Raw genomic sequence first — 11,514 nt, forward strand, 5'->3', positions numbered from 1 at the left:
CATTATGTGCCTTGCCCACTTGGAATACTGACATGTAACTGTGAGCTTTACCCAAAATAACGTAGACCTCCTCCTCTGCTTCCTTAAAGGCTGCATGAGCTGTATGTCCTTCTTGCCACAGGAACTCCCTTGTCCGGAGGAAGGGCTGGGGATGCTTGAATTCCCATCTCTGCAACATCAGTCAGGTAACAACCATCCACAACTGAAGAAAACAGTGTCTGAGTAACAAGTGCTCAGCATTAACTCAGTTACATCCAAAATGACTCTCCAAAGGGAAGAATAGAAGTAAGAACAATGGAGCCATAAAGAATCACTTTCTTAACAAAAAGAGATCTTGTACTTCAATTAAATAATTACCACAACATTATTCCACTGATTCAGTTTGATGGGTAAGTCCCGATAAGATTGCACCCACTTGGCATAAGCTGGATACATGACAGTTTCACTGGTTGGACGAACAGCTATAGGTTCAGAAAGGTCTGTGTCACCAGATTTGGTCACCCATGCCACCTGCAACACCATACTGAAAAGTTAGAGACCATTCCCCTTCAAATCCAATGAAGTGATTTGATGCAAAGTTAACTGTTACATTATAGGCAAGTACTCAGAAATGTGCTGCTCACAATTTTCCTTCTAAAATTAAAATAACAATACACATATGTACCTTACATGTAAATAATAAGTAAAAGTCTTGTAACATTACCAGGAAGCACAATTCAGCAGGGTATAAATCTTAAGTGCAATAAAAGTTGAACAGTAAGTTAGTGTATGCATGTTCAACAAATGTATATGTACTTTTCCCAGAATTTTAGGTAATAGAGGAAACGATGTTTCAGAAACTGGATCTGTTTCCATCTTCCTTTCTCCTGATGGAAGGAAGATGGAAACAGATCCAGTTTCTGAAACGTCATGTCTTCTATTACCTAAAATTCCGGATGATGGGAAAAGTCCAAAACCTCAGTAATTCTGTGTGTCATCCACCATCGTCAGAACCCTTTAGAATCTAAATGTATATGTCATGTTAAAAGTCACAAGAGCACAAACATGAATGACTTCTCATTATACCTGTACAATTTCATGTAATGTACAGTTCAACTATTAAAATAAACATGCTATGTGATATCTGTATCTAAAAAGTTCTGTAAAATTTGTTTCATATGCAGTACTTCACAACACAGCATGTGAAGACATACACCTAGGACACTACTTTATGCAGCCAGGTGATTACCAAGTTACCCCTCTAAGTAAGATACTGCACTTTGAAGTGCAGGATTGTTGTAGGGCTAAACAGAGGGTGATGCACAATACATCACAAGAACTGGTCAAGGCCTACCTCTTACTCAAACATTCATGTAAAGAGAGGGGGGGGGGTAAGGAGAGAGATAGATAAACAAAATTCGGAGGTGTCAATTCGTTACTCATTTCAATCAGCTAATACCAAAGTCCATACCTGGACACAATCTTGAGCCAAAAATCTGTCCAGTTTCAAGATCAATATAAAAGTTCAAACACCTTATAGTCAAGGGTTGCCCAAACCCCAGTGTTGAAACTCACTTACTGTCAGCTGTTTCTGAACGTTTATTCAACATGAAGAAAGTCGTCTTCTGGGTTTTGGCACCAAAACCCAGAAGACGACTTTCTTCATAGTCATCGCCGTGAAAACCTCAAAACTTACGTTTATTCAACATGTTTACAATTACCCTCCACATCTGGGGGCCATGTTCTTCATCCACAACCTACGGATGCATTGTGTTGCAGTGAAAGGGGACCCACTTAACATGTTGCACATTTGGGTTTCTACAACTGGAGAGTTAGCAGCTTGGTTCAGTTATTCTTGTTAATGAATCAGTGCTACTAACCTCTGGAGAGAAGTCTGCAATATGTGTCTTTTCCTTCTCCAGCATTGCTCGTGAAACAAACAGTGGAAAATAGCAGTTCTGTACTCCCAGTTTCTTGATCTCAGGGTCCATGAAGTTCTTGATGGCCTCCCAGATGGCATAGGACCATGGCCTTAGGATGTAGCAGCCACTAACATCATAGTATTCTATCAGTTCAGCCTTAGTCAGCACCTGCAACAGTAACATACACTCTGTCCTGATTGAAAAGTTGAACTTTCTCTCTGTTTCCAAAAGTCAGTCTTCAGCTTCAAAATTTTGTTAAATTTTGGGCCTTCACATAAATCTAGTTACGTGGACAGACTGAAATTTTGATTGGCTTGTGTGATTGTAAGTTCTGTCTATATTAATACCTCAAATCACATTAAAATTCAACCATTCACCAAATCATAACTTTTGCTGTTACTTTACATTATCAACCAAAATACTGAAAAAAAATCATTACCACAAGAAAGACAGCTATAAGAAAAAATAACACTGTATTTTCTTCCTGATACTGTTTAATACAAATTATTTTCATCCCTGAAAAACATAAAATGGAGTTTTAAGATGTTATCTCACAAATATAATGAAAACCATTGTTTTGATCTCAAACCAACCATACAAACCATAAATTTAAAAAACGTGCAGCAGCACCTAATTAATTAATTAATTCACATAGTTGGGGGCGGAGTCCAATTGGGTCCACTTGGCACAGCGGCCACTGATTGACCTATTGTACCTGCCCCGGGTGACTATGATGATGGAGAATTTGGTGGAATTGGCAGGGGAAAACCTACCCCAGTGCCACTTTTTCCACCACAAATCCCACTTGACCAGACCTCGGTTTGAACCCAGGCCACCACAGTGGGCAGCCAGTGACTAACCGCTTGAGCTATGGCGTGGCCTCTAACAGCAGCACCTATCTTATTAGGTTCATTAGAATGTGGAGCAATAAGTACAGCTGGAACAACTCACTGGTAAATAACATTTGATGTAAATTTGTCACTGGGCAGCTAGGTTTGCCATTACAGCAGTGAGAACTTTCAGCAACAATATAAGAATTCAGCGGCTTTAAATCACTGCATAAAGAATCTGGTTATCAGCCACAATGTAAGAATTTAAAAGATGTCACTTACTCTGTAAGAATTTAGGTAGGCTTTCTTGTCCTTGTTGTGTGAAAGCAAACATTTTCCAACATTTATGTAACAAGGAGTGAACCCGTGACACATTCTTCATCACAAATATTTTTCATTGACTTTAACCAGAACTTTAACCGAATAGTATCAATAATGTAACTGTGTTGCATACACGGTACTATATGGCACACTGCTGTGTTTGGAAAGTTACTAAGTATTTCATATTTCATTGTGTGTTCCTTTAAATCAGCACTAATATATACTAACATATATTTTTAAAGGTCAACCTTATACTACAAGAACATGGATGGCCAGAGTGTTGCTAGGTAAAAGGCCGCTAAACACACATGATGCACGCTCACAACAATGTAACAATGAGGCTACACAGCAAAGGCACAGTAAACATACTTCCGCGCAGGCGCAATGATGTCACACTGCAACAGTTCTATCATGTGACTTGTTTTCTGTGATCAGTGGTCCTCTGTAACATTTGGGGTTATCACAATATGAAGATTCATGTCATGATCTTCTGCGTTATGACACCATGCTGCAGTCTTGTAAGTGGTACCAATACTTTGAAGGGGCATAGTGCTTAAATATTTTGGGCAGAATATGGAAGCAGTATATTCCTCTCAAATATCCATACCATCTACCAAACTGCAACATGGCGTTATAACCCAGAAGCCCACAGTATGAATTCCTGGACCATGTCCAAGACTCTAGAACACAAAAGTACAATCTTACACAGGTATGACACCTGATCTCCCTCTATGTGAAAAACAGATTCAGAGTGTTTGAGAAAAGGGCATCAAGGTGAACAGAATGAGATGTACAGGTCATGTAGCATGAATCAGTAGATGACAAATGCATATACAATTCTGGCTGGAAAATCTCAAGGGATACTCAAGGTACCTAGGTGTATATGCGATGATTATATCAAAATGTATTTCATGGAAATACAGTGTAAAGTGATAGGTTATGTGATGATGAGCCTTCAGGTTCCGTAAAAGCAAGGAGTTTTCTACACCAGCTCCGAAGCTATACATTTTCTTTATCATGCAATGAGTTTGTTAGTTACAGACAAATGTAAACGAATGCTACTATCTACTTTGATGTGCTGCGATATAGTTTAGTGAGATAGTACAAATATTTTTGGAATGCTGTTTCCATCTCCAAGGTAGGAGAGTGAGCTGAACTGGAAACCAAATGGTACAGATATATGGAAAGGGACAATCTGCACCGTGCCTCTGAGAAAAGCAAGAGAGGGGGAACAGGGCAACAGTCTTTGTATAATCCTCCTTACTCCTATTGGTTCACTCAGAGCCCTGGAACCAGGCTTTCATTTCCCTATATCCATACCACTTATTCCATGCTCAGCTTACTATTCTACTCTGAGGATGGAGGCAGCAGGTTCCTTTTTAAAAAAAAGGGGGGGGGGAGAAGTGATTATCTACCAGACTGCATGGTGTCACATCTAAGAACACAGAAATCTTCATACAGACTGCTGTGAAAGCCTCAGATCTCACAAATGAAGATGATGATCATACCTGTGAATACCAATCAGCCAGGTTTTCTTCTTTCCTTGCCTCCAGACCAAGTCGAGTCTGCTTTTTCAAACCAGTCTGACTTTCATCTTTGTGGGCCTACAGAAACAGATCATATATATACACATCATATGGTGATACTCAAATATCTCTGATACTCTGTCTCACATGCCACACTCCTTTAACACTTGCATGCTAAGCACAAAATGCAGCAGGAGCATGATGAAAAACATGAATGTGTGATGGGACTACACACTGAGCAATATAAGCTCAAAATGCAAGCATAACAGTCTCCTCAAACAGTTTTAAAACACGTGATGATGACCAATGATGGTAAAAAAATGTAGTGTACAATGTGGTTTTAACCTTTAACGACCGAAAGTCCGGTATACCGGACGGTACCTGTGACCTCGAAGATGCCGAAAGTCCAGTATACTGGACGCAAGACACGTGCTCACTTTAGAAGTGCTGACGGTTAGACGTTGNTCGACAACTTACAGGTGTCTCAGCTTGCTTCTTGGCCACAGCTGTCTTTTCTTTTTTATTAGGAGTCCTGCTACTTTCTGTTGGGAAGTCGGTACCAGTCAGCTTCTTGTACTGTGTTTTTAACTCCAATAGCTTCTTTACTTCTGCATCCACAAGATTCTGGTAAAAACATAATTTAGTTACTGACGCTATAACAACAACTACAACAACATAAAAATAAAAATAATAAAAATGAGAAGGAGAAGATTTATTTACTAATATGTTTTCAAGTCACAGTATAATTCACACACATAATCGCCAAAGTTTGTCTGTCCATCTGTTTCTTCCAAATGGTGCACTGTAAAAATATTGGTGAAGGCAAAAAAATGTCTGCCTTGGAGAAACAACTGTGGGAATATTGTTAATTTTGCTGCTACACGTATGGGTTCAATTCCATGCCTATTTATTTCCACATAATTCCTCTGTAAGAAAGCATTAGGATCACGACAACGCTGGAATCTATGCTACGATATGGGGAAAAACCCAGAAGATCTATTGCTATTCTATGATAAAGGGGAAAACCCAGATCTACTGATTTTGCTAGGCTATGGGGAAAAACCCAAACTATCTGCTGCCATTGCTAGATGAAGGAAAGAAATGATGGTAGGATGAACAAATAAATGGGGTGGAAAAGGAATATGGGGGAAAAGATGTAGGGAGATGGAGATACAAAGCCAATAAAGGTATGAAAGAATGCAGGTGTGTGAGCTGTTTTAACTTGAGGGAGTGTGAGAAGAAAGGAAGAAGGTAATGAAGATAGAGCAGACAAAAGATGGAAAAGAGATACTGGAGAAAGAAGAGAAATGATCATCCCACATCAGATTTGCATTTAAATGTGTAAAGAATACAAACATTTCTTTACATATATGCATAATTCTTATGCAATGTTCAGTGATTCTTAAAATTTAATTAGTAAAAACAAACAAGATGAAAAAGCTGATTATGAGGGAAAAATTGAATGTTAGCAGTGAAACAGAGGACCATCCAAACATTCCACGTATGAAATGTCATATTGCTTTGGACTCTTTCCATGTGAAACAAAATCAGGTTTTCAAATGAGAAAATCACAGATGCCATATTTTAGAGTGGGGCATGGGCCAAGAATAGAAAGAACATGATACTATGGGCTTATGATGAATGGGAAAAAATTCTGCTGGAATGGTCCCAACAAATATATTCTCTGCAAGATCTGAGGTTTTCACGGAGGTGACAATGAAGAATATTGTCTTCTGGGATGTGGCACCATGTAGATCTAGTGCAAACCAACGTTTTGGAGGAACGTATTGCCTCCATCTTCAGGGTAAAAATCCACGAGCTGGTGAGGTGGCTGCAGCCACCTGCTCACGCTGGTTCCTCGCTCATAGACTTTTCTACCCTGAAAATGGAGGCAACATGTTCCTCTGAAACGTTGGTTTTCACTAGATCTACATGATACCACATCCCAGAAGACGACATTTTTCAAATATATTCTGTTAATATATATATATTTTTTTTAACGATTACTGTAATACATATTTCTTCACTGTCTTGTTAGGTTAAAGAAGATATTTGATATGAACACTAAGCATAATTTTCTGTTCAAATTTGATGTAACACCCATTTAAGAAATTTCTTGATTTAAGATATAAACATCCTGTCCCCAAGGCAGACCTTTACTGGGGGTTTCACTGTAATGGTTTGTCACATTCTCAAGGTTAGACATGAACTTACTTCACAACCATTAAAAGTAGAGTGGGAATTGTCATAGCACTACTAGATCACCATTATGGGCTCTGATTATTATTAGGTTTTACACTAAGATTGAAAATCTGACACAATTGAAGGGGAACTTTTTCTCCAAATTTTGTGATTTATGTACACTGTAAGAATTTTCTGGGTTCAAAATCTGTAATTCTAGCTCATATCATTACAGTTCATAAAAATCAATAATATAAGATATTTATTCAGTATCAAATTTCTGTGTTTCATGTCTAGTACTTTCATGGAATTAACTCCATAGGAAGGCAGTGAGAAGCAAATAGTCACTCAGCTAGTCAAGAAAAACCTTATTTATTACGCATATCAAAGGCACATAGGGTGGTACACCGTAGCGTAGTTGGTTGAGGGGTTATGCTACAAGCCGGAAGGAAGGTCACAGGTTCAAGTCCTGGTGAGGTCGTTGGATTTTTTTCAATTGACCTAATCCTTCCAGCCGCACTATGGCCCTGGGGTCAACTCAGTCTCTAAAAGAAACAAGTACCAGGAATTAATTAACTAATTTTCCTGGGGAGTAAAGTGCGGCCGGCGCGTAAGGCTGACAACCTTACCGCCATCTTTGAGCCAATTGTCTAGATAATGTGGGTCCCTCAACGTCTCACAATCCTATGGGCCTTCATGGCCTGTTACAGGGATAGCTTTACTTTTTTACTGCCAAAGGTACATAACATTGTTCTCAAAAGCCTGGTCACTTTCCTGAACTAGATAAATATAGTCAGTTTCACACTTTTTCATTAACAAATAATAAAAAATAAATAAACAAAAAAAAAATAATAAACTCTGTGCTTTTAGTCTGCAAGCGAACTATATCGGCCAAGTGAACGCCACTTGTTGACGAATTTAGTGCCAACTTTTGCGGATAAAGGGTGTCACATGGTCAGCGTGACAAATCCCCACGGCCGTTAATTTCGGTTTTCTAGACCTGCTATTTCATTAATATAAATCTTAAATTATCTTACCCTCTATCCTAAAGTCTCCCAAGTGGTCCTATTTTGTGACTAAAATCTGAATTCACTTTTTATGTTTCCCATGTGTGGTACACAGCCCACCCATCTTACTATAACTGATTTAATAATCCTCATAATATCTGGTGAAGTGTAAATATTATTATGAAGCTGTTCATTATGTAATTTTCTCCATCATGTTGCTTTCTTCCACTATGGACTAAATATTCTTCTCAAACACTCTCAAATTATGTTGCCCTTTGGATGAGAAAAATAATACAACCCAAGGGTTCTCAAACTTTATGACATCAAGATCCCCCAAAATAATATATAAACATGCGACTTCCCTCCCAATTTGCCAATCAGTGAAAACTGAAGCTCTGCACATTCCTGCAGGCCTCTCATGAAAAATTTTGTGACATATCACTGTGCAGTCAGTTTAAAGTCAACCAATGTTTCAAAGAAATATGTCGCCTCCATCTTCAGTGTCAAATAATAAACCAAGCCAGGAACCAGCATGAAACAGGTACCAAGCTGGTTTCTTGCTTGGCTTATTCTTTGACCCTGAAGATGGAGGCAACATATTCTTCCAGAAGAGACCATATGGCCTTATACCACAGATGACAGAACTCTTCATAACCATGGCTCTTGAGAACCTCAAAATCTCCCTAGTATTTATAGTTTAATGGCACACATATGAAAGATGTGTGAATAATACCAAAAGCATGCTAACCTTGTCTCCTCCACTGGACTTCAATTTCCTTACTACATTTCCTTGCTTTGTGATTTTTGATGTGAGCACATCCACTTCATTCTCTTCAGACTTCCCATCCTGATCTGCCATTGGTGTCACAGGCTCTGGTTTATTTGACATAGGTTTCCACTCTACTCCAGTTACAGTTTTGTACTCTGCTTTCAGAGCTAACAGTGTCTTGACTTCAGCATCTATAATTTCCTTTGCTCCCTTTTCAGACTTCAATTTTCTAACAATGTCCCCTTGTTCAACGATCTTGGAAGACAGCTGTTCTCCTGGTGCAATACTAACAGCCAACTGCAAGCCTGGTTGCCACTCTTCTCCAGTGACAGACTTAAATTCAGATTTCAAAGCAAGCAGCACTTTCACTTCAGAATCAATAACAACTTTGGCAGCTTTTGCAGACTTCAACTGCCGAACTTTATCACCCTGGGCAGAGATTTTGGAAATAAGTTTATCCCTGATGTTCAATGAAGAAGGAGATTTGTCTTGCATTTGTTCATCTAGTTCCTGATCTGCTACAGTTGTCCTTTTGAATTCATCTTTCAATACATGAAGAGTTTTAACTTCTGAATCAACTGTATTCTAAAACACAAAAATATAAAAAATTATGTACTTAGGGTAAATGGAAAGAGATCTATGTAATGGGATTATATGTGGTGAGTCATTAAGTTCGCGGAATGTGGTTTTAATCGCATCATATTACAAGGTATTCACATACACTTAAGCAGACCCACATCGGCCCTCAAAATAGTTGCCGTTCGTCGCTATGCAAGTCTGCCAAAGTTGATATACCTGTCAAAAACATTGCTGAAACATACTGGCAGTAAATTCCCGTACAACGCTTTGCGGCCATTCCACGAACCTATTGACTGTGGTAGGGTATGTTTAGGATGCAATGACAACTGTCTCTATCAATCAGCTATCCTTATCATATTTACCAAATTCTAGGGAAACCCCTAAAAGTAGCTTAAAACATATTTGCTTCTGCAATTCATTTCCACACAGCTATGCAACAAATGTTTCATTAGAACCAATTCCTTTACCATCCTTCCAAACTGATGCAGAATCCTTTACATGCTCCAAATGACTTCACGTTTACAATCACAGTGAACACTGACATTCCCCACTCTTATGTTTCCCATATTTTAATAAAGTGCTCTAATTTGGATTTTAAAGGGTTGTGATCAGGCATTCTAAAAAAACAGAACATTTCAGAAACTGGATCTGTTTGTATCCTCAGGTGAGAGGGTGGGAGATGCCTAGGGTCCATTAGAAAGAGCTATCTTCAATCACTAGACACCCTACATCAGTAACATTTGCATGCATGGGATCAGGTTTTGTCAAGTGGAGACTGTACAATACTGTGATAATGCATGTATGGATCCGAAACTAAGAGAGGGATGGAAGTTAAAAGTAAATGGAACAAACAAAACCAACCAAATCCATAAACAGCACTGCACAGGAATAATTTGAAGATTTTCATATTATAGCAACACATACCTACCATCAGCACCACTTGTGAAACAAAGGCTGGAGCTGGAACAAAGAGTCATATAGATTTCCATACTGACCTTCCCTAAAAGTTGCTAACTGCATGCTGATCCGAATTGTTATTTTGAATACCCAATGATGGACAAGGTCCAAAAACCCAGTAATCCTGACTGCTTCTAATTTGTTTTGAGTGAGCTGGGATTCACCAAAACTTCATACAACTATAAATGTGCATAGATTAACCTCAGCCATTGGAGTTCACCTGCTTACTGCAACTGATACTACAACCTGACCTAGAAGAAAATTCATGGAAGCGAACATCATGGTGAAACTAAATAATTCTTGATGGTCCCACATACCGATAACAAACTTTGCCTATGACTTTGAACATGATCTGATTCAACTCCATCCACCTCCCTCTTAACAACTTATCACTCATCCTAATGTCATCCCCCACCGCTGCTAAATTTCCATGTGGTTGTTGATATTAACACAAAACGTTCAGCCTTATATGATTTCCTTGATTTCATAACTAGTAACAGTGAGTGAGTTGTATAAACACAAAGTTTCTAACCATGTAGTGGTCTCTATTCATGAACCTGATTCCTGATTATAGTTCTTCCCAGATGCATAAATTCTGAAACAGCTTAAACCCTTCATTACCTACTGTTATACTGTTCTATCCTGTTTACTGTATAGTACAATGAGATTATCTGGAGAACTATGCTGATACAAGGCCTTTCTGTTATCCATGTTCACTGTGTGGGTTCTGCCATTCTTATGAGTACTCAGTCAGCGGCGGTGATAACATCACAGGATGAAGCATGCTGATCTGTTGGCAGTATGTCTTACATGAGTTATCTTTTGGAATTAAATGTATCTGCATAAAACACAAGTTCATAACCCTCCTTACAATCAAGCCATCCCATGCACCAACTCTTATGTCATGGAGTGGAACTTCACACAGATGTAGACTTCTTCTACTCCAGTATTTTAAGTGTTCACCTGTCATTCAGACAAAACTTGGAAAAAAAAAAATGCTGACTCAGAATCAAGATTGCTGATATGAACTGACTGAAGATATCTCAGTTACGGAAATGATACGATCATGTGACTGTAAAGTATATAATTACGGTCTTCTGAGGCTCAGTTTCAATATCTGTCACAGTTCTTACCAGGTTTACTTTACACTTGAGACAGACAAGTTCACATTACAGCAGTTGAGCAAGCATTTTATATGAATATCATGTGATGTGTAAGACCATAAGGTGGTGTCACACAAAAGTCACACGCAAGTTTCCCAGGTCTGAGGTCCCTATAAGAAACACTATTCAGAACTTAGGTGTTAATGGAGTGAGTACCAAAAGATAAAGTCAAATAATAACACACATGGGTGAGGGGGGGGGGCAACATAGGAGCTTGGCTTAACCATTTGCTTCACAACACTTTCAAGTGTATTGTGGGGGAATAAAAAGAAAGTTTAAG

At 38.7% G+C, this 11,514-nt stretch overlaps 1 protein-coding gene across 1 annotated transcript in view; it reads right to left on the minus strand.

The window, feature by feature from the left end:
* The window catches only part of LOC111874685 (bifunctional glutamate/proline--tRNA ligase), a gene marked incomplete in the record, with an annotated part of 38,305 nt that overhangs the window by 18,738 nt on the left and 8,053 nt on the right, over positions 1 to 11,514 (minus strand). Inside the window, 6 exon segments of the mRNA XM_033755562.1 lie at positions 52 to 169; positions 358 to 510; positions 1,860 to 2,069; positions 4,561 to 4,656; positions 5,056 to 5,202; positions 8,515 to 9,120. Coding sequence (XP_033611453.1) covers positions 52 to 169; positions 358 to 510; positions 1,860 to 2,069; positions 4,561 to 4,656; positions 5,056 to 5,202; positions 8,515 to 9,030 — 1,240 coding nt within the window.

Source organism: Cryptotermes secundus, unplaced genomic scaffold, assembly GCF_002891405.2.
Source record: "Cryptotermes secundus unplaced genomic scaffold, Csec_1.0 scaffold151, whole genome shotgun sequence".
Classification (NCBI taxonomy): domain Eukaryota; kingdom Metazoa; phylum Arthropoda; class Insecta; order Blattodea; family Kalotermitidae; genus Cryptotermes; species Cryptotermes secundus.